At 44.6% G+C, this 23,028-nt stretch overlaps 1 protein-coding gene across 5 annotated transcripts in view; it reads left to right on the forward strand.

Annotated features, from left to right (window-relative positions):
- The window catches only part of DDR2 (discoidin domain receptor tyrosine kinase 2), a 166,737-nt gene that overhangs the window by 70,210 nt on the left and 73,499 nt on the right, over positions 1–23,028 (forward strand). Inside the window, exon 1 of one of the 5 annotated variants that reach the window (XM_069547368.1) lies at positions 20,696–21,070. The exons of the other annotated variants lie outside the window; for them this stretch is intronic. Within the exon in view, the coding sequence (XP_069403469.1) occupies positions 21,062–21,070 (9 nt within the window). The 5' untranslated portion in view covers positions 20,696–21,061. Of the gene's footprint in view, positions 1–20,695; positions 21,071–23,028 lie in introns of those variants that run through there. 5 annotated transcript variants of the gene reach the window in all.

Consider the following 23,028-nt stretch of genomic DNA (forward strand, 5'->3'; position numbering starts at 1 on the left):
GGACAATGGTTTCTTAACTCTGCCTTCTCATGTCCCATTTTTTAAATTGGGTGCTCTGATGGGGTGCCCCCTTTGCTCAGAGTAAATGCCCCCCACGCCTCCTGCTCTCCTCTCTGGTCTCGTTTCTTGCTGCTTGTGCCTTGAACTCCATGTTTATGGAGTACATGTTGACTCCTACTCGAGTCAACAACAAAAATGAGTCCACATCCCCAGTTTCCCTCTGGGCCGTTCTACCCTAGGGTGCTACTGCCTGCAGCCTTCTTTCCCTGCCCCACCTACTTATTTAAGGCTTTGCACATCTTGCGGGTTTTGCTTTGATGTTGTTTATTTTGGGAAATTTTTTCTGCCCCTTAACTGTTGGCCAGGTATCCTCCCAAGGGCTCTCCCTGCACCCTGTGTCTCCCCATCATTGCTGTTTTACACCATTCTGTACTTGCTTTTTATTTCTCTGACCCTCTTGGTAAACTCTAACACACAGGTGGGAAGTAGCTGTTTCTGTTTTGTGTCTCAGTTGTGAGCGCAGTTCCTACATTTAGAAGCTGCACAATGAATACTAAATGAGTGAATGTGTGTTGAATTAGAGCCCGATGGTATGATAACAGTCTAGTATTTTTGTTAGTCACTGATAGAAATATTTTCCAGTCAAAACAATATTTATTAACTTAGAAAAGTCAGACTAGTTTTGTATTTAAGTTCTTGTGCCAGGTAACTTAATTTCTCAAACACATAAATATTATATTTCAATGTTAAGATTATCTTATTTCATTCAATACCATGTAAAATTTCAATTCGGGGAGTTTTGTATCTATTTGTGAAAAAATTCAAATGTTGAGACCAAATGTCTTGTTTTGGCTACAGAGCAATATCATTATTGTGACTTATTTCTAAAATGGAAAATCTCTAGAAAAAAATGTCCAAGGTAAACTTTATTAGTTTTATGAAATAGGGGGCCTGGTAGGCGGATGTTCTCTTTAATTTATCACATATGAAAATGAAAGCTTTTAACATGAGAGAGTAGGAGAGACAAGAGAAGGAAAAGAAACGGCAAAAGTAGCTCTTCTTATGCTGATCATTTATACTTGGGCGACAAGTGATGCTGCTAACCCCTGAGGCGTGACAATTAGAAGACAGCAGAGCAAGGGACGCAAAGTGGGGTTGGAACACTGTCCTGGTCTCTCAAATTGACTTTTAAAAGTTGCTTAACAGGATTATTTGGAGAATTATAAATATTTGTGCATAAGGTACACTACTCATAGCTACTCTTTACTGTGTGTGCACGTGTGTGCTAAATCGCTTCAGTCCTATCCAACTCTCTGCGACCCTATGGACTGTGGCCCGCCAGGCTCCTCTGTCCAGGGGACTCTCCAGGCAAGAGTGGGTTGCCATTTCCTTCTCCAAGGAATCTTCCCTATGCAGGGATCAAACCGAGTCTCTTATGTCCCCTGCCTTGGCGAGTTCTTTACCACTAGTGCCGCCTGGAGCATTTGCTGTATGCCAAGCAGTATAACTTCTTTAAGGAGACAATCTTATTTAATTCTAATAACACTCGTGTGGAATCAAGCTATATCCTCATCTTCTAGATGAGAATGTCAGGCTCAGAGAGGCTGAGTGGTTTGCCCTAGTTTACACAGCAGGTCAGTGGTCACGCTGAGTTATAAACCCATTCTCTCTGACTTGAAAGGCGTAGGGGTCCTAATCACTAGGCTCTATTGTCTCCCATATCAGAAAACAAACCAGCTAACTTATTCTACAGCTACATGCATCTTACTGTAGGTTATCTATCCCTGTGGATTATCCGTGCCATAGTCTGCCCATTATGCTCCAGTTCTGGTTAAAGGGGCAGGAGAGAAGTCACAGCAAACTCCGTGCAAATGTGGGCATCGAACCTACAGGAGACACTGAAGCACCATCTTTTCCACCAAATAGCACTAGAAAAGCTTCACCAAGCAAGGATTCATAAAAGAAGATCTCTAAATTGTGGGCGAGGCAGGTAAGTATACTTTGTGAGCAAAAAGAGTCCCTCCTCTTTGAGGAAATATTGATCCTGGAGAGAAAGAACGAGAACTGCTGGCCATCTTTCCCTGAAAGGCCAGAGGCCCCCTCTCTGGCCTCTGGGCTCAGCGCTCTGGCTGAGGGTGTGTTTGTTTGGCTGTGACTCTTTTCCTGAGTTTCTCTCTCTAGGTGTCATATTTCCTGAGCTCCAGGGCCAGAGCCTGCCATAGAGCTCCAGGCTCCCTCCAGGTTCAGCCTGCGCCCCTGGCTTTCATTCCTGCCTCCTTGGCCAAAGCAGGATGAGGGTTTGAAAAATGACACTGATTGGATGCACATTTGATGGGGGTGATTGCTGGAGAAGCACCTCACCCATCCCCCGCCCAGAATGAAACTGACAGCTACACCCTCCTGGTTGGGGCCCAAACCACTGCCTTATTAAGAGAGGCCCTTTCCCTCTCCTCCCCACCCACACCCTTGCAGCTTGCCCAGCGCTTCCTGCTGAAATCAGAGGCAGGCCATGTGCTTCACAACCTTCTTTTCTACTCTACCCTCCGCCCAGCACTAGTTTCCTCTGACACGGAAAGCCCCCACTTATTTAACTGGGCTAATCCTCTGCTTCAGGCTCCAGAATTCACTTCTGGATTTCTGGACCTTGCAGCCCTGTACTTTAGCTCCCTAGACTCTCCACATCCCTGCTGAGGTTTCCATAAGAGGCCCACCCAGCGCCCTCTCCTCTCACCTCTGTTCCTCCTTTTGCTGAATCCCCCATCACCCCTTGGGGGAGCTGGGGCGAGAATGGTGCGCCTGGAGTCTGAGTGTCATCTCTGGGGGAAAGCACAGGAGAGAAGAAATAACACATTGATAAGCAACACTTTCTCTGCTAATTTGTTCGGTGAACTTCATAGAATTCATGGATTAGGATCATTGGTTAGAGCATGTGTTTCCTAGAGGCAATGAAATTAGAGACTGTTTTTAAGAAGAACCAAGGACTGTCTTCCAGGTGTGCACAGAGGAGCTTAGCTATCAGAGCCTAAGTGGTCTCCTAGGGAGGTTGGAGAACCAAGGTGATGAGATCTCTCCTGCTAAGAAGTTATTGAAACTGCAGAGACTCTCATAGTTGTTTGCTGCAAGCTGAAGTATCCCAGTAAGTTTATAGCTAATGTAGCATTAGACACATTTGCAGAAATATGTTCCAGGGAGAGACTGAATCTGACAACCTTTGCATGCTAATCTGGACTGCTTCTTGTTATGGCGAAGGAGGTAGAGCTTTTTGTTTGCTTTGGTATGTTTGCTTTTGCTGCCAAGGGGTTGTAATGTCATGATTATTTATTATTATATGTATGAGCCCTAGCCATGCACTGGGGATAGTCAAAATATATTTACTATGAAATGAGACAAGCTCCGGTCATTTAAACAGCTCCAGTTGTAATAATAATAATAGCTAAGATTTGAAGCTGGGCACTGTTCTGTTAGAATCCAGCAGTCCTTTTAGGCCATTCTGCTATTGGTATCCCATGTTTTGGAGGAAGACACTGAGGCAGAATCATTCCATCACTTGCTTAAAATCACACAGCTTGTAGAAATCAGAGTTGAGATTTAAAGATAGGCGATCTGGTTGCAGGTCTTGCAGCTCGCCCATGGAGCTATCCTGCTTGTTATGATTGGTGGAGAAGCAGTTATAGCCTTAGACGGCCTGAGGGAGTGATTGCTTGGTCACTCCGTCGTGTCTGACTCTCCTTGACCCTGCGGCCTGTAGCTCACCAGGCTCCTCTGTCTATGGGACTGTCCCAGCAAGAATACTGGAGTGGGTTGCCATTTCCTCCTCCTGGAGATCTTCCCTACCCAGGGACTGAGCCCATGTCTCCTGGGTCTCTTGCACTGTAGGCGGATTCTTTACCGCTGAGCCATTGGAGAAGCCCATTGGACGGTCTAAGGTTATCCATGCCTAACTCTGAGAATCTAGACTTACTGATCAGAAAGTTGGCAAGTGCCAATTAAATAAACCCTCTCTGAGACTGAGAGCAGAATGTAGGAATTTATTGGTGACTGATGTGTGTCATTTGTCTTCTCATCTGTGTGCCTTAGAACTAACTGTCTTCTTAGAAGATCTTGTTAAAGGAAAACAATCACTGGGGTGGCTGACTGAGAGGAAAACTGAGAAGGGAGAGAGATCAGACAAATGGCAGAGCTCTGTGGGGTGCTGTGTCAAGGCAGAGCCATCCGGGGGTTCAGGTCTAAGAAGCTTCCAGGTGCGTGCTCTGCTAACCATAGCGAATTGGCCCCTTGCTGTGTGCACACTTGAGGCTGTTCAAAGCATAGTAGTGAGTAGTGAAGTCGCTCAGTCGTGTCCGACTCTTTGCGACCCCATGGACTGTAGCCTACCAAGCTCCTCTGTCCATGGGATTTTCCAGGCAATAGTACTGGAGTGGATTGCCATTTCCTTCTCCAGGGGATCCTCCTGACCCAGGGGTTGAACCCAGGTTTCCCGCATTGTAGACAGACGCTTTACCGTCTGAGCCACCATAGGGAACTATATTTAACATCTTCTAATAACTTATAAGGGAAAATAAACTGAAAAAATATATATGCTACTGAACCACTTTGTTGTACATTTGAAACTAACACAATATTGTAAATTAACTATATTAGAATTAAAACATTTAAAAAATCAGGGGAGGTATTGTCTGTGACTCACTCAAGGTGTCTAATCCTGTTGCCCCTTTAGGCTTACCTGGTATGAGGATGTTTTATTTTTTTATTATTTTTAAAAATGTTTACTTACTTGACTGCACTGCATCTTAGTTGTGTTGTGTGGGGTCTCCAGTCTTTGTTGTGGCATGCAAGACCTTTAGCTGCGGCTTGTGAACTCTTCATTGCACTGTGTGGGATCTAGCTGCCTAACCAACCATCGAACCTGGGCCCCCTACATTGGGAGCACGGAATCTTAGCCACTGGACTACCAGAGAAGCCCCAGAGGATGTTTTAGTTTACCCTTCCATCTCCTTTATTTTCATTCTGGATGTGCCATGGTGATTATTCTTCAGGGGAGAAGGAAGACTAGAACCTATCTCAAGCTGGGTTGAGGTCCAGCCCTATGGTAGGGGTCAGGTTTTCCTCCCCTGGACTCTCCCCTGCCTCCTGGTGTGTGGGCACAGATTACGCATCTTCAGGGCTGGAGAGGGTCATGGCAAGGAATGTGCCCACCTGCAGAAGCTGACCACTGGGAGGCTCACAGGCACCTTGCAATGCTCATCTTTCCTCTTGAACTTCAATGGAGTCTGAGGAGCTTGTTCAGTGAGTTCCTCCCTAATTGTTCTTATTGCTAGCTTTGGAGGGCTCCTCCCATAAGTCATGGCCTCTTAAGAACGTGCTTTCTCCCTAAAGAACTGTCTTGGGCTTTGAGAGGAAAAAGAAGAGAGATTAGTTGGTTTTCTCAAGCCTGAAATTGCTCTGATTCACAGGGCAAGGAGCTTTTAACCTATAATCCTTCGGGGTTTTGGGAGGGGTGTTGTGAGTGTAATTTCTGGCGCTCTCCATATCCTTTTTTTAACCAGAATTATCTGCAACAGGATGCTCCCCTGGCAGGGAGTGCAGGAGAGGACCAGCAAAGACTGCTAACTTATATCAGTGCTTCGAGAAGCCTGGGCCATGAGCAGAGGGCAAGGAGGTTTCTCAGTGCCATCTCAAAAGCTGTTTGCTGAACTGAATTGAAACATCTAATCATTCTAAATGCTGGCCTTCCTAGGCCATAGTGATTTAATGATTGCTTTAATAAGATCTATGTCAGTTCTGGTTACATTCATTACATCCTGTCGTTTTGATTCTGCATTAATTTTGGATACTTCCCTAATGTTAGTTGTTTAAAAAATAGTGTTTGCTCTGTCCTGCCTTGCAAATTCAATTTCTGTGAAAACCTGACTGTCATAGTTGCTCTAACTTGGGATTGTTTACCTTTATGGACGTTGGCCTTCAAGAGTATGGAGTGTTGTTGGAGAACAGTTGGAAGCTGAATGTGGTTGTGTGATCTGCTTCCTACAAACTGTCAGGCTGGTGGCTGGACACGTGATGCCTTTCTCTATTTCATATCTGATTCATTCAGAGCATGAGAAAATAAAAGCCAAATGTGGAATATATTCAATGTGTTCAACTTCTCTTAAGTTTGTTTTTATTTCCTTTCTCTAAGAATTACTCATCATTTCTACAAATGCCATCAGTTTTATGGAGGTGAATACCCAATTTTAGTTTCCTAACACTATGGTTATGAGCAGTATTGCCTTCTATTTCAATGATACAATAATTCAGATAAATAATTCAAGATTTGGGGAAATCAGGACACGAGAGGAGGAACTGAGAAACTGGTAATTTACCAATGTATATTTATAGATTAAAATGCTAAATGGCTAGGATTTTATGACCAACTACAATAAGTCTAATTATTCTTTACAACTGTCAAGTGGCATTAAATAGGTTGATTGTATGTTCTTGGAAGAGTGGTCAATTTTGCCCACTTCTGACTGAAGCTCAAAGTTGCTGTAAACAATTTGACTGTAGTAGAGTCGAGTCCTGATGATGTCTCTTTTGCCACAGAATCTGGGCCATATGGCATGTGCATGAAAGGAGAGGGGACAGTGATCAGCTCTGAAGTGTGCATGTGTGTGTGATGTGAACATGTGAGGGTCTATATGACTATGACTACAGGCCGTATGCTTCTTGGGCCAGAAGTTATTGTAACATGAGTCTTCTTATCTGTATCTGCATAAATAAGTCATTCTCTCAATTCACTCTGTCCTCTATATCAGGCCGGTGTCAGCTTATCTTTTTACTTTAATATTTACTTATTTATTTGTCTGCTCTGAGTCTTAGTTGTAGCATGTAGGACTTCCGATCTTCGTGGGGACATGGGGAACCTTCAGTTACCACATGTGGGGGTTTTTAGCTGCAGTGTGTGAACTCTTAGCTGAGGCACGTGGGATCTGGCTCCCTGACAGGGAGTTGAACCTGCGCCCCCTGCACTGGGAGTCTTAGCTACCAGACCACCAGGGAAGTCCTTGTGTTAGGTTATCTTGTTTCTTCACTCTGGTGAACAGACATATAGACTCTTCAAGTTGGAAGGGAATTTTTGGAAGTTTGCTAGCCTAATCATAGAAAAGGACTCTTTCCTACAGTCTCCTAAATAAAATGATTATTCAGCCTCTACTTGAATAAGCTGGAGAAGGAAATGGCAACCCCCTCCAGTATTCTTGCGTGGAGGACCCCGTGGATGGAGGAGCCTGGAGGGCTGCTGTCCGTAGGGTTACAGAGTCGGACACGACTGAAGGGACTTAGCAGCAGCAGCAGCAGCAGCACTTGAATAAGCACTTCCAGTAATGAGGAGCTAATAGCCTCACAAAGAAACACATACCAGTTTTGGGTGATTCTAATTTTTAGGCTGTTCCCCTTTAGTTTTGGTCAAAATCTTCCTCTCCGAAACTTCCTTAGCTATGACTTTACAGGTCTGTTGCATGATCTGGATCCTTCTACTTCAGGACGGTGTATCACGTCTATGAAGACTATCAACTCCCAGTGGATTCTTCTTTTTTCCATTTTAAATATTCCAAAGTCTCCTTCAATGAATCCTCTTGGTTGCTTTGTAGAGAAATATCCTCTCCTCCCTTTGCCCTTGTTGAATATTAAACTTCTTGAACCTGTGGATCCTGGAAGTTCTTCTTCTTTGGAATTACACTAAGTCCGATATGCCTTCTCTGAAGAAAGTCTCCTCCTTCTTATAAGTTCCAGTTGTACAATTTTGCTCCTCTTTATCTTACTTTTCTTCCCAGCATCCTTGTACATCAAGTACTGAGCCATTTTCCTTATCTTTACTCCTTTACAATTATTGTCACTCTGTCTTCCTTCTTGGATTATTTCTTCCATTCTCCTTTGAAAAAATTTAAACTCTTCCATCATCTGGAAAAAAAAAAAGAGACACTCTTTAGGTCCTTTTCTTTTTCCTCCTGCTGCAAAATCAAATTATAGTTGCAGCCCTTAGAACCAATGAGTGCAAAATGACCAAGAGCAACATAAAGTCTTATCAGTTCAGTTCAGTCGCTCAGTCATGTCTGACTCTGCGACCCCATGGACTGCAGCGTGCCAGGCTTCCCTGTCCATCACTCTCATTTTGCCTGGATGCTGTCAACCAAACTGGATTCATGTATGTGACTCTGAGTATAGATGATTCATTGAGTGTGTATCACTGGTAAAGTCTCTGAGTATGCAGTTTGTTGATGTGGGCTTAAGGATAGTTACTGCCAACAGTAGTTTAAATTTTACCTGCAAATGATTTCAACCTTATGGCTCTCATTCTTCTCTCAATACTACAGAACTTTTACTCTTTACCATAAGATGTAATCACATAAACTTTGGTACTGCTTATTGTCAAGAAGGAACGAAAAATGAGAGAGGGCATGTCCTTGACATTCCTCTCCTTTATTTCTCAGATTAATAAGATATCAGGGGGAATATTTAGTTCATCCAAGGTTACACCATTAATTGAGCAGTTGGTCGGATACTGTTTCCACTAGACCACTTAGCTAGGTAACTCTTTTGGCTTTAGTAGAGAAGGAGTCTTAAACTGTGGTGTTTCTGATCTCTAATGTGTGTGTTCATTTTCCCTCTTTTACCACTTAGCACTGTGCCTGTTATACTGCTACTGCTACTGCTAAGTCACTTCAGTCGTGTCCAACTCAATAAAAGCTGGTTAATGAATATTTCAAGTTTTGTTTTTTTTTTCTTTTTGAAAGTTGGAAAGCTGTTTAAAGAGAAAAGACCCCTGTTTTGAGGTGGGTCTCTTGTAGACAACATATATAGGGGTCTTGTTTTTGTATCCATTCAGCCAGTCTTTGTCTTTTGGTTGGGGCATTCAACTCATTTATGTTTAAGGTAATTATTGATGAGTATGATCCCATTGCCATTTACTTTATTGTTTTGGGTTCGAGTTTATACATCCTTTTTGTGTTTCCTGTCTAGAGAATATCCTTTAGCATTTGTTGGAGAGCTGGTTTGGTGGTGCTGAATTCTCTCAGCTTTTGCTTGTCTGTAAAGCTTTTGATTTCTCTTTCAAATTTGAATGAGATCCTTGCTGGGTACAGTAATCTGGGCTCTAGGTTATTTTCTTTCATCACTTTAAGTGTGTCTTGCCATTCCCTTCTGGCCTGAAGAGTTTCTATTGAAAGATCAGCTGTTATCCTTATGGGAATCCCCTTGTGTGTTATTTGTTGTTTTTCCCTTGCTGCTTTTAATATTTGTTCTTTGTGTTTGACCTTTGTTAATTTGATTAATATGTGTCTTGGGGTGTTTTGCCTTGGGTTTATCCTGTTTGGGACTCTCTGGGTTTCTTGGACTTTGGTGATTATTTCCTTCCCTATTTTAGAGAAGTTTTCAACTATTATCTCCTCAAGTATTTTCTCATGGTCTTTCTTTTTGTCTTCTGGGACTCCTATGATTCCAATGTTGGGGCGTTTAACGCTGTCCTGAAGGTCTCTGAGACTGTCCTCATTTCTTTTATTTTTTTTTTTTTAAATTTTTAGTTTTTTATTTTTTAAATTTTAATATCTTTAATTCTTACATGCATTCCCAAACATGAACCCCCCTCCCGCCTCCCTCCCCAGAACATCTTTCTGGGTCATCCCCATGTCCTCATTTCTTTTAATTCATTTTTCTTTTTTCCTCTCTGCTTCATTTATGTCTACCATTCTATCTTCTACTTCACTAATCCTATTTTCTGCCTTCGTTATTCTACTATTTGTTGCCTCCAGAGTGTTTTTGATCTCATTTATTGCATTATTCATTATATATTGACTCTTTTTTATTTCTTCTAGGTCCTTGTTAAAACTTTCTTGCATCTTCTCAATCCTTGTCTCCAGGCTATTTATCTGTGATTCCATTTTGATTTCAAGATTTTGGATGATTTTCACTATCATTATTTGGAATTCTTTCTCAGGTAGATTCCCTATTTCTTCCTCTTTTGTTTGGTTTGGTGGGCATTTCTCCTGTTCCTTTACCTGCTGGGTATTCCTCTGTCTCTTCATCTTGTTTATATTGCTGAGTTTGGGGTGGCCTTTCGGTATAGTTGAAAGAGACACGTGTACGCCAGTGTTCATCACAGCACTGTTTATAATAGCGAGGACATGGAAGCAACCTAGATGTCCATCAGCAGATGAATGGATAAGAAAGCTGTGGTACATATACACAATGGAGTATTACTCAGCCATTCAAAAGAATACATTTGAATCAGTTCTAATGAGGTGGATGAAACTGGAGCCTATTATACAGAGTGAAGTAAGCCAGAAAGAAAAACACCAATACAGTGTACTAACGCATATATATGGAATTTAGAAAGATGGTAACGATAACCATGTATGCAAGACAGCAAAAGAGACACAGATGTATAGAACAGTCTTTTGGACTATGTGGGAGAGGGAGAGGGTGGGATGATTTGGGAAAGTGGCATTGAAACATGTATAATATCATATATGAAACGAATCGCTAGTCCAGGTTCGATGCCTGATACTGGATGCTTGGGGCTGGTGCACTGGGACGACCCAGAAGGATGGCACGGGGAGGGAGGTGGGAGGGGGGTTCAGGATGGGGAAACGTGTATATCTGTGGCAGATGCATGTTGATGTATGGCAAAACCAATACAATATTGTAAAGTAATTAGCCTCCAATTAAAATAATAAATTTATATTAAAAAAGAAAAAAATAAAGAGAAAAGACCATATTGAGTAATGAGGAATTCAGTATAACTATGGAGGTCAGATCTTGGGAGAAAGAGACTGTGAGGTTTGTTCAGAGATAGATAAAGCATCTTGCTTGGTGTCATGGTGCCTACAAAGGATGTAGAACTCATCCAATCTCAGTGAGTTTATAATGAGATGAATATACTTGGCACTGTATAAATGGGATAAAAATAGAGATAAGACTGCATCATATGAAAAAAATTAATTTCCAATCCAAGGGAGAATGTAATCAATGAGGAGCTCAGAGAAGGGAAGGTAATGGAAGGCTTGCTGTTATGTTGGAAGTGTGGTAAGTATAAGTGAGACACTGGTGTGCTCCAAAACAGTATTGTTCATTGAGTTCCAGCCACAAGTGGCAAATAGTTGACAAACCCACAGTCAGCTTAAGTTCCTGAGATGGAGGAGATTAAGAATGTAAAAAAGGGAACAAGAGTTTATTAGGCACATTTGTTGATGCTCAGGTGCTAAGTCATGTCCCACTATTTGTGACCCCATGAACTACAGCACGTCAGGCTTCTCTGTCCTTCACTATCTCCTGGAGTTTGCTCAGACTCATGTCAACTGAGCTGGTGATGCCATCCAACCACCTTATCCTCTGTCACCTCTTTCTCCTCCTGTCATCAATCATTCCCAGCATCAAGGTCTTTTCCAATGAGTTGGCTCTTCACATCAGGTGGCAAAGTATTGGAGCTTCAGCTTCAGCATTAGTCCTTCCAGTGAATACTGAGGGTTGATTTCTTTTAGGGTTGACTGGTTTGATCTTGCAGCCCAAGGGACTCTGAAGAGTATTCTTTGGCACCCAGCCTTCTTTATTGGGCACCTTGTGTGTGCTTGTGCTTAGTCGCTCCATCCTGTCTGACTCTTTGTGACCCCATGGACTGTAGCCCACCAGGCTCCTCTGTCCATGGGATTCTCCAGGGAGAATACTGGAGTTGCCATTTCCTCCTCCAGGGGATCTTCCCAATCCAGGGATTGAACCTGGATCTTCTGCATTGCAGGCAGACTACTGTACATTCATTCAATAGATTTCCCGAGCACCTGCTCCACGTCAGGCAGTGTGTTAGATGTTGGGGATTCAGCAGAGATCAAGGATCAGTGCTATCTTTGTACTGGAGTGTAAATTCAAGAGTAGGCCAGGCTGTGTGCTAGGAACTGGGTGTTCCAGGTCCTGGTTTCCCTGTTTAATGAATTTTACAGTAGTTTCTGCTGCTCCACCCAACACCAGCCTTCTTGAGTCTCTGTCTCCCTCAAGCCTAGTTCTGTCCCCTGTGAGCAGGCTGGGATCCCCATTGACTGGTGACACCACCCGTCATTGGATGCTCAATGCATATTCCTATAGTCACTGCTGAGCAGGGTCCCGGTGAAAGGAGCTCAGTCCTTCATTTGACTCCAGACTTTCCATTTCCCTTTTAAAATATCTGGCTGACATAGTTATTTCTCAATAACTCAGCATCCTCCACCTGAAAAGAACCCAAGGCTTAGGAAAGAGGTGCTCGTGTGTGTTTGCTGTTAAACACAGATCACTGGCAGCTCCCCTCGTCCCTTCTTTCTCTGGTGGGAGCACCATGCATTAGAGGTTCGGGGACTGGGGTTGGCACAGTGTAGAAAGGGCACCTCCCTGGCTGCAACCCCCATGTGTTCTAAATGCCATGTTCCCTGGTCACCAGGGCCAGCCTTGGAGCAGTGGAGTCACATGGCCTGAGAGCCATGAGGGGCAGGGGAGCCAGGTGTGCAGAGTGTGTGTGTGGGTCTTGTCCCTGTGTGGGAAGGGTTGCTGTGGGCATGTCCTACTCTGCAGTTTGACACATGTCAACATCAAACAACTGTCTGACAGGACCTCTGATCTGTCATAGGCCATTTTATAGAACATGAGTAAACTAGGGCCTCTTTATGGTGAGCTGAACAGTTTAGTTAGTTCTTGCTTTAAGAATGAACCTTGTAGGGTCTGCCAGGTTCCCCTGAGGAGTTGTCCTTTGGCTTCGGGGAGACCTGAGAGAGAAAGTCCCCTCAACGTCCCCACGGTTCCTTCATTTCTGAGGAATGCTTGCTCTTCTGCTAAGTGGATGCCTCCCAGGACCTGGGGGGAGATGAGCCTCCTTTTGCAGAGACCTTTGGCTGGACTTCTCTGGCTCTCCCAGAAGTGAGAGACCGCGGTTCCTGAAGCCTCAGGCTTGGCACCAGCTCGGCCGTGGTGGATCCAGGACCCTGACCTCCAGCCTCACTCCATTTAAGGGCCTTTGTGTCCCAGAGCGACCTTGTGGGCTCTGCCTCTGACTGGCTCTTCACAACCTCTGCCACGAGTGATTTTCACTCTAGACACGGGCCAATGGATTCCTGAAAGGGGCTGTGTGGGCTCTGCTCTCCATCTCTACCCTGGTGTCGGTCTGGCGGTGCTCTCCTCTGTGGTCTGGGCAGGGAATGATGATGAACCAGGGATGCTGTTGTTTTTGTTTTGTGATATTTAAAGCAACCTAAGCTCTCATTACTGTAATACAGTATATGCTTTGGGCTGGAGGGAGGAGTAGCATCTCTCCCGGATCAGAGGCAGTTCTATGATTTTGCAGGGAGCCTGGGAAAGTGTTTGGACCATGGCTGATAGAGTTCAGAGTTCCAAGGCTGAGAGGGGGTGCAGAGCTCCCCGACTCCTCCTCCTCCCAGCCCCCTCATTTGAACCAGGAGGGAGCTGAGCCTGCTCAAGGAAAGGGATTGCTCAGGCTGTAGCGTGGTAGTGGAAGGGTTGGGACTAGAATGCAGGCCCTGAGATGGATTTGTGATAGTAGGTACAGCTTCTGCTTCTGCCCTCCTCATTAATTCAAGATCCTTTTGAAGCCCCGAACTTCATTTTGTATCTGTAATTTTGTATTCTGTTTCTTAAGCGAAGGGGCCCTTCCAACTGTCTAAGTTTCAAGAGCCACAGAACCACCCATCCCTGCCCAGACCTTTCTACTACATTGAGCTGCCTGTGTTTGTGAGGAGAAGAGGCAGATGGGAACACCTGGCTGTCTCAGTGCTGTGATGCCTAGTGCAGCTCTGAGGTCAGGTACCTGAGAGGCTCCAGGTCAGCCAGTGGGAATCAAGGAGCATGAGGTGCAGGCAGGGGCATATGATCTCGAGTCTCACTCCTAGGCATGTGTCTGGAGAAGATTCTAATGAAAAGAGATAAAGACACCCCAATGTTCATAGCAGCATTATTTACAATATCCAAGCTACCAGGGAAGCCCCAAAGACATAGAAGCCACCTTAAATGTTCATCTTCGGATGACTGGATAATGAAAATGTGGTACATTTACACAATAGAGTGTCACTCAGCCATAAAAAAAGAATGAAATAATGCCATTTGCAGCAGCATGGATGGACCCAAAGATTATCACACCAAGTGAAGGAAGTCAGAAAGTGAAAGACAAATGCCACGACATCTCTTGTATGTGCAACCTAACATATGATACAGATGAACTTGCTTACAAAACAGAAGCAGACTTGCAGATATAGAAAGCGAACTTATGGTTACCAAATGGGAAAGGGGCTACGGGAGGGATAAATTAGGAGTTTGGGATTAACAGGTATACACTACTATATATGAAATAAATAGCAAGGTCCTACTGTATAGCACAGGGAACTACATTCAATATCTTATGATAAACCAGAATGGGAAAGAACATGAAAAATATCCATATGTGTGTGTGTGTAAATCACTTTGAATGTAACTGAATCACTTTGTTGTACACCAGAAACTGACACAACATTGTAAATTGACTATACTTCAATTTAAAAAAAAGGTGGACGCCAGAGGGATGGCCTCTTGCAGGCAGATTCACTTGCTGGCAGTGTAATAGAAATCTTGCAAGTGTAGGTGAGCTGAACATAACTTTGTGCCTGGTGACAATGTACAGTTTGACTGGACTGGGTGGGGAGAGCATGGCAGAGTGCAGCCACCAGGCCGCATCAGCCTTCCGGAGGGTAACCATATACTGAATGCTGTTGCACTTGCCACTTGTGTGATCTTGGACAAATTATCTGTTCTCTGTGTTTCTGTCTTCTCGTCTGCAAAATGAGGACAATAATAATAAAAACTTCAGAGAGAGTTCTGAGGGCTGAGAAAATTCATGTAAGACCGAGTGTATTGCCTACTGTGTAATACGTGCTCCAGAAATCTTTACTGTGGCTCTCATAAGTGCTGAGATAAGAAATACCCTTGCCCTTTGGAACTCACAGTTTTACTGAGGAGACAAGATTGTCCCACATATATACAAGCACAGTTAGGGACTATATCAGTCAGCGGATGGTATCTGCTATGTTACGGGGTATAGATGCAAAGGAGTCGAGAGAGGAGACTCTATTTTGACGTGGAAGCACTGCCAAAAAGGAGGGGAAAGACTTATTGAAGAAGCCGGTGCACTCCATCTTCTCAGTTGTCAGCAGAGAGATGGACAAGCCAACAGCCACTCCTGGATCCTAAGGACCCCTCAGGACATCTGTTCATTTGCCTAACATGTTCACCGATTGTCTCCAGACTATGCTCTGAAAATTCAAAGAAGGCATGACAAGGTCCCTGCCTGCAAGCAGCCTAGTGTAGTGGGGAGGGGCGTCCAGAGAAATATTGCTACTAACAAATGCTCTACCATCGTTTGAGGCCAAAGGTGGGATGGAGCAAGTCAGATAGGTGTTCAGAGAATGAGTTTGAACAAAATCATGAATCTACTTGGTGAAAAGGGACAGCTCAAGAGCCATGAGGTCTCATTCAAAGGAACTGGAAGGTGTGAATCTTTCTGCAGGAGAGGTGGAATTGATTAGAACTTTCTGAGACTGAGAATCTCCATTCTCAGTCTTTGAGACTAGGATCTCAGGCTTTGAGACCAGGATCAGGCAAGCTTTTGGTTTCTCACTTGTCCTTGGCAATGTAGGGGTTAGGAGCTGAGCTAGGAAGTGGGGAGGATTAGGCCTGGCAGGTTGGAGAGAGGAGGCTCTTTACACATCAGGAGTAAGTGCCAGGCATTGGTGACTCACAGGGAAACTTCCTGAAGTCAGATGAAGTCTGCAGATGTTTCATAGCCTTAAATAAACTTATATTTTCTGGTTCAGAGGCTTCCAATGAAAGTAACATAGAAGGGAATGCCAGCTAGCAATATGAAGGAAGCGTGAAATGCAAAGGGTTAGAGGCCAGACTTCTCATGATCAGTGACATTATTTTGGCAAGGATTGCAGGAGCTGCAGGTGAGGAGGGAGTGACTTGCTTGAAGAGCAGTGTAGGAACCAGGAAAGGAGTCCCAGACATTTGGTCCCGACCCAACTGCTGAATGAAACTTTTGGGCTCTGGGGTTTGGGCAGGGATTCTATATTTGTCTAAGGTGGGGGGGCCCACTTTACATTTAGTGTCTATATGTCCCCATGACAAGAATTGCATAATACTGCATCTTCTGCTTTGCTCTGCCACCCCTAAACTCAGAGCAAAGTGAGCAGATTAAGTTTATCACATGGAGATGTCCTTGCCGTGTTTGTTTTTCTTAAGACTCTCAAGTGTAGGAAGACTTTCAGGTCCCCAAAAGGGTCTGTAAGGTATCTGAACTTGGTAGTGATGGCAAACAAGCTGGTCAGTGCTGAATTCCTCTTTCTTTTTCTCAGCCTTGAAGGTCTTAGTAAGCCTTCACCTCTTTCATTGGCCAGACCTGTCAAACTTTGCAATTTTTCAGAATTCTTTACTTTTTCTTTCCTTCTTGGTCTTTCCTAAAGTCCATTATTCATCCAGGCCCACTTGTGTGTCTCCTGCTCTATCACACCATCCCTGTAGCTATGACCCGCTGTGAACTTGCCAATCCGCTAGCTTTGTTTTTCCAAATGTTTGCATGAGCCGGCCGTGTAACTCTTCCGATGCTTTCTTGCTGTATTGCCTCCAGGTGACTCAACCTGTACGGGGCTCACAACAGATTTTCAGTATATACGTGTCACCTCAACTGCTGAGCTTTTTTTGTTCCTGGGCACCATTCTATTCATAGTAACACTTGTCATTGTTATTCAGTTGCTAAGTCGTGTGTGACTCTCTGACCCCATGGACTGCAGCACACCAGGCCTCCCTGTCCCTTGCCATCTCCCGGAGTTCGCCCAGTTTCATGTCCATTGAATTGGTGACGCTTTCTAACCATCTCATCCACTGCTGCGCCCTTCTCCTTTGGCCATCAATCTTTCCCAGCATCGGGGTCTTTTCCGATGAGTCAGCCGTTTGCATCAGGTAGTCAAAGTATTGGAGCTTCATAATAACAACTAAACGCTAACAGGTACTTACTATCTCCCAGGCACTGGTGCTATAAGTCCTTTACATGCATCATCTCAGTTCTTTAATTGTGACACCATTTTCTACTTTTATCCATATTTCATGCTTTCCAGATCTATAGAAAAGTGTCCTTCAACCCAGAGATCAATTAGTATCTGGCTGAAGTGCCTGACCTGTATAATGGCTGAACTTTTCACTACAGAATATGGTTGCAAAGGCCTAAGAGGTGAAATCCTTGCTTCCTCATTCAGCTGATGGTCTCAGAGAAGGTGAGGGATCTCCATTCTTTCTGTGGCAAAAGCACTGGTGTTAACTCTTGTATTTGGGAATCCCTGAATATGTTAAGGGAAAGACACCTAGGTCCCTTTGCTGAAAGGGGAGATGCAGGCTGGCGGGCCTCCTGCAGGGACCTGAAGCAGGGTTAATTGGGATCACACCAAATCTTTTCTGAGGCTCAGGAGGGTTTCTTATGGGTGGATGAGATCAAATTTACTTCACATTGATTGGGCCTATGCAAATTAATAAGCAGCCTGATAGAGACATGTCTTCTTAAGAGGCCAGCACTACCATGGACCACAAGAATAAAGCAGCCCTCGTGGAAATGGCATGTCTGGAACCTCGTGGCTTTGGGTGGCTGGATTGAAAGGTCACTGGGACATGTGCGCGCTCACATGGGAACAGAACAGCACTTGATCCAGCAGTGTGATCACGTCACTGTCCCGCCAGACATGGCCTAGCCCTGCGCTCCTCAGCCCCGGGCTGGTTTGTGCTGTGCTGGTTCATAGTGAAGTGCCCGAGCCTCTCATGACTTGTGAACGACTGTACGCAAAGGGTCAAGTCACTTTCTCCAGAGACAGCATCACTCATCGGATGTTCATAGGTTTAGTGTGCTTGTCAAAGGCAAGGAGTTTGTATTGGTGGCATTGCCTGTTTTATTACCATTGAAATGAGCTGCCCACCTGCAAGTGTTCTTGAGCACCCACTGTGTAGGTGTGAACTGATGCACATAGAGGGTGATGAATGGGGAGGCATGTTTTTGCACGTAACTTGCAAATTTATTGAGACAAGGAGATGTACATAGTAAAAATTAAGTAGAAATTTAAATATCTGTGAAAATTTATGAACTGGTCATTGTTCTAAGTACTTTCTATGTAATAACTCATTTGATCCTCACGACACTCCTACAGAGTCCAGGTTCAGGTGTGTGGTCAGGTCCACATAACTGCTGCAGGAGTCAAACCTGGAAAGTCTGGCTTTGGACCTGGTGGCTGGGAAGGAGTTGTTGGGGGGGGGGAGGCGTCAAGCATGGGGTACAGGGACCCAGGGGCAGTAGGAAGGGGTGATATAGTGGGTAAGGTGCTGCTTACCGAGCCCTCAAGGGAAAGGCACTTTATATGTGGATGGTTAGTCTTTCAGCCCACCTCTGGGTTTGATGAGAGAGCTGTTTCTTGCTCACCATTGGTTCCATCTTACCCCTAGATTTTGAGGCAATGGACAGATTGCTGACTAATAACAACCAGGGGGCATTCAAAACCCAGTCCTTGGGTCTGCAGGAAGCTGTGCCTTCCTTACCCAAGGAGATTGTTCCAGTTATTTTTGCCATGTGATGAATCACCTCACAACTTAGTGACTTAACAGACAGTGATCATGTCATTGTTGTTATCGCTTCTGTTTCTGGGGACTGGGCTCAGCTCAGCTGTCTTGCCCACGGTCTCTCCTGGGATTGTAACAGTTGATGGCTGAGGCTGGAGTCACCTGGGTGCCTTCCTCATTCACAAGTGTGTGAGCTTCTGCTGCTGCCTGCAGGGACCTTGGCAATGGCATCCGCCAAAAGACCTGTGCCTGGCTTCTCCACGTGGCCTGGGCTTCCTTATTGCCTGGCAGTGCGTTCGCAGGGCAAGTCTGTGAGAGCCCAGTGGATGTGGGTTACCTTCTGAGACCCAGCTCTGGAGGTTCACAGCCATCTCTCCTCCTGTTTTAATTTTGTTAGAAGTGATGCACCCTGTTGAGCTTGTATTCAGGAGGAGGGAAGTGAGATGCCAGCTTTCCATGAACACATGGCTCCAGGTCATGGATTTGTGGACACATTTGAAAACCATCACAGAGATTTTCTGAATAACTTCACTCTGGTTTAAAGAGATCGGTTAGCGAGACAAACGGGGTAAAGCAGGTGCGTGTGCTGAGTTTGAGGAAAGAAAACAGGAGGCCGGGCCACGGGAGGCAGTGTCATCAGAGAACCCATGCTCGCCTGGTGACTGCAGGCCTGCCTTGCCTCTGACCAGCTGTTGCCCCCGCCGAGGCCTCTCTGCTTTGGGGGCTGACTGACCTTCCTTACCTTTAACCACAGAGGATCGATACAGTTGAGTTTTCAGGTACCTTCAAGCTCTTGTGGCTGTGAGTCCATAATTTTGAGGACTAATGTCTTTATTTCATAACCTCCAAAACCTTCTGAAAGACTGTTAGTCAGCCGTCCTGTTAACCTTCCTGTGCTTGAGAATGCCTCCAGGCAGCCCTCTGCTCCCCAGGACATGGCGCAGGGGCCTGAGGAGCCTGGGTAGAGGGTGGGATGGGGCGAGAGAGTGAGAGAGGCAGGGTGGGGAAGGTGCTCAAGTATGGGAGCCTGGAAGTCAGGGTGGGCGTGAGACAGCCTGGTGGAGAGCCGAGGCTGCTAGAACTCAGTGAGGCTGAAGGCTCTGCCGGAGGGTTCAGCAGGCCAAGGGATGCTGAGCTTCTAACAGAGCCCTTTGGGTTTAGAAAACACCCCGCCTTCACTTTGTGTCAATATCTTCCCTCCCTCCTCCTAATCTCATGAAGGCATTACAGTGATTATGTTCTTAGAAAGGATGGCAGACAAATGATGTCACACCATGGATGTTCTGTGGTTCCCTCTGCCCTGGCAGGGGGATGTCTTCCACACAGGGATCTCACTCAGCGACCTCTAGTTGTCTCCATTTTACAGGTGACAAGGGTTAGGAAAGCAAAGTACTCTTCTAACGAAGGCAGGAGCACAGCCGGCTGTGTCATCCTCCTCTGAGCAGCGAGGGTCAGCTCGGGTCATCTGGGGAACATCCTGTGTGCTTAAACACTTACAGACTGGGCCAACCCAGGTCTTTGGCTCAGCTCTGAGCAGCTACATTTTGAGAAGCAAGAGACTGGGATTCCCAGAGGAAAGTTGGGAATGAGGAAGACATCAACAAATCTTTGGAAATCAATATAACACAGGAGGATGTTTGGTACACTGAGGGTGTGTGTGTGTGTGTGTGTGTGTGTGTGTGTGGCTCTTCTTCTGCCAAAACTAAGCTCATTTCTGCATATTTGTTTGCTGAGTATTAAATACTCCAAAGATTGCGCTTTTTATTTGTTGAATCTGAAATGAAAAATGACTCAGCAGAGAAGAAAACAAGCTTTGAATGCCCTGAATGGCCCCTGAATGAAAATCTATGGTCGTAAAGCATGTGGCTTCTCTTCTCCCCGCCAGGCTCTTCAACACACACACGAGGACAAGTATACCATGCCCAGCTGTGCACACGCCGCACCTCAGATTGGCTCCTGTTTGACCCAAGTCCCTTTATCTCATTTCCCCTCCCACTCCAGCCTTTCCAGGGCCCCCACCCCTTCCTGTAGGATGGTCTACCCGATTTTAGGTGGAGGGGCCTTGGCTGCAGGCCATAGCTGATTTTCTAGGAGGGCAGGCACTTCCTATTTGGCTCCTTTCACAGGCTCAGTGTAAAGATCCCTCAGGGAAATCTGAGACTTTTTGTTTTTCCATAAAGTGGTAGTCACCTTAGATTATCTCTAGCTTTTGGACCTGGAAGGATGGATTATCTGGGAAGAATGACCATCTGCCAAACCAGATGTTGCCTGCTTGGTACACAAGCTGTATTCCTGGAAAGTTGAGCATAAACTGGATTTAGGTATACTGAATCATATTCTGAATTACTGGAAGAATTTTCTATCAAAGGAACTTAGCAGTAGATCCTTTTGTAAAGTGAAGAATTATTTTGTAATGTGGAGACTCTCTCCATGATTTATGAGTTTGGTAAGTAGATGGAACATTTTTGTATACTGAATGTTATTTTAAATGTACTGTGTGGAAACTTGTTATTCAAAGGTACTCAGCACTGAAGGCTTGTTCAAAGAATTATTGTGAAATATGGATAAACTTTTCATGATTTATGAGCTTGGCAAGTTCAGACATTTTTTAAAGTGGGGTATACCTCTAGCTCTGCTTCAGAGAAAAAGGTGATTTTTGCTAATAATCAGATTTGGGGGGAAAACGAGAACTCTACTATCTGTTAGTTATAGTCACTTCAGAGGGACTTGGGAGAAACAGAGGTACTCAAATTTTCCATTTTTTTTTAGGGCAGGAAATCCTAAGGGTGGCCTTTTTTCCTACTTTCCGTGTTATCACCAAGGGGAAATTATGGTGCTATTTTTTCCAAATAAATGCACTTAACTGTTATAGCAACACTTATGAAACTGTTTCTTTTTATATTAAATCTGTATCATCTAAATAAATATCATCTATCTCCCTCTTCATCATGTGTTTATCTCTTGTCTGTGTGTCTGTCTATCTGCCTACCATCTATTAGTCCTGTCGTAGAAAGCAGACTCTGCAGTAGGGCTCGTGTTTTGGAGCCCTGGAATCTGTTGCTTCACCAGTGCAGGGAGCCTCACACCCTGAGACCCCAGGTGTGTGAACTATGTGACAGGCCGTAGCTTCTTGTACACTCTTTCTCACTCAGCAGGTCAGAGGTCGTTTCAGCACTCATCTCCAGGGCTTGATCTTCACTCACACTCCTGTTTGAGCCCCAGAGTAGAGCTTGTGCCTGGGAATGTGGTATGACTCCCAGCTCAGCTTTACTGAGCTATAAATAACATGCAACATTGTGTAAATTTAAGGTGTACAGCCTGCTGATCTGATACATTTATATGCTACAAAATGATCATCATCATAGCATTAACTAACATCTTCATCCTGGCATATAATTTCATTTTTGTGGTAAGAATATTTGATATCTATATTTTGGTATAAAATATAGTATTATTAGCTGTAACCACCATGCTGTACATTAGATCCCCAGAACTTATTCATCTTAAAATTGTAAGTCTGTACCTTTTGATTAATACTTCTCCATTCCAACCCACCCCCTTCCCGTGATAACTACCATTTTGTTTCTCTGAGTTTGGCTTTTTTTAGATTCCACGTATAAATGATAGCATAAAGTAGGAAACGGTCCAACGTTAAAAAAAATTTTGGCTGCACCCTGTGGCATCTGAGACCTTAGTTCCCCAAAAAGGCTCAAACCCACAGGCCCTCCATTGGAAGGCAGAATCTTAGCCTCTGGACCACGCAGAAAGCCCCTGGTCTAACTGTCTATGGCTGTCGTAAAAGAAGGGCATTATACTTTCTCAGTTGTGTATAACCTGAAGCTGCAGGAGACACAGGACTGACCAGGAGGGAGCCCTCCCTGCATAAAATTTCCACAGAATAAGACGGTATCAGGCAGGATGTGCTGGTGACTTGCTCTAAACCGTGATGTGGCCCTGGCTCTGTTTCAGAAAGAGGCCTTTGGAAACTCATCCAAGTATAGAAATGACTTGTAAAAAGTTTGATTCTAGGTTCTTTAAAAAAAATTCCTGGTAATTTCTGGCTATGATTGTCACACTCACATCTGCCTAGCCTTCCATTTACTTCCCAGTTTTCCTGATGGCTTTGACCCACAGCCTGTCTCAATCTTGGTGTGGTCAGTCCTGCAATGCAGAGTCAACCGTCTACCATTGGATCTGGGAGGTCCAGAATCATGGCTCCTTTGGAGTCAGTTTGGAGTGTTCCAGCCAAGTATCCAGCTTGGCTAGGGTTGGGAATTTTGACTGTCAAGAGGGAAGTGGGTTTTTCATTACACAAACATATGCTGTCTGAACTATATAGTCATTGATGTTCCTTGGAAACTACTGGGCTATGGGTGAAGTAGCCTTGGCCAAGCAGTCAGAGGA

This window comes from Ovis canadensis, chromosome 1 (genome assembly GCF_042477335.2).
Source record: "Ovis canadensis isolate MfBH-ARS-UI-01 breed Bighorn chromosome 1, ARS-UI_OviCan_v2, whole genome shotgun sequence".
NCBI classification, from domain to species: Eukaryota; Metazoa; Chordata; class Mammalia; order Artiodactyla; family Bovidae; genus Ovis; species Ovis canadensis.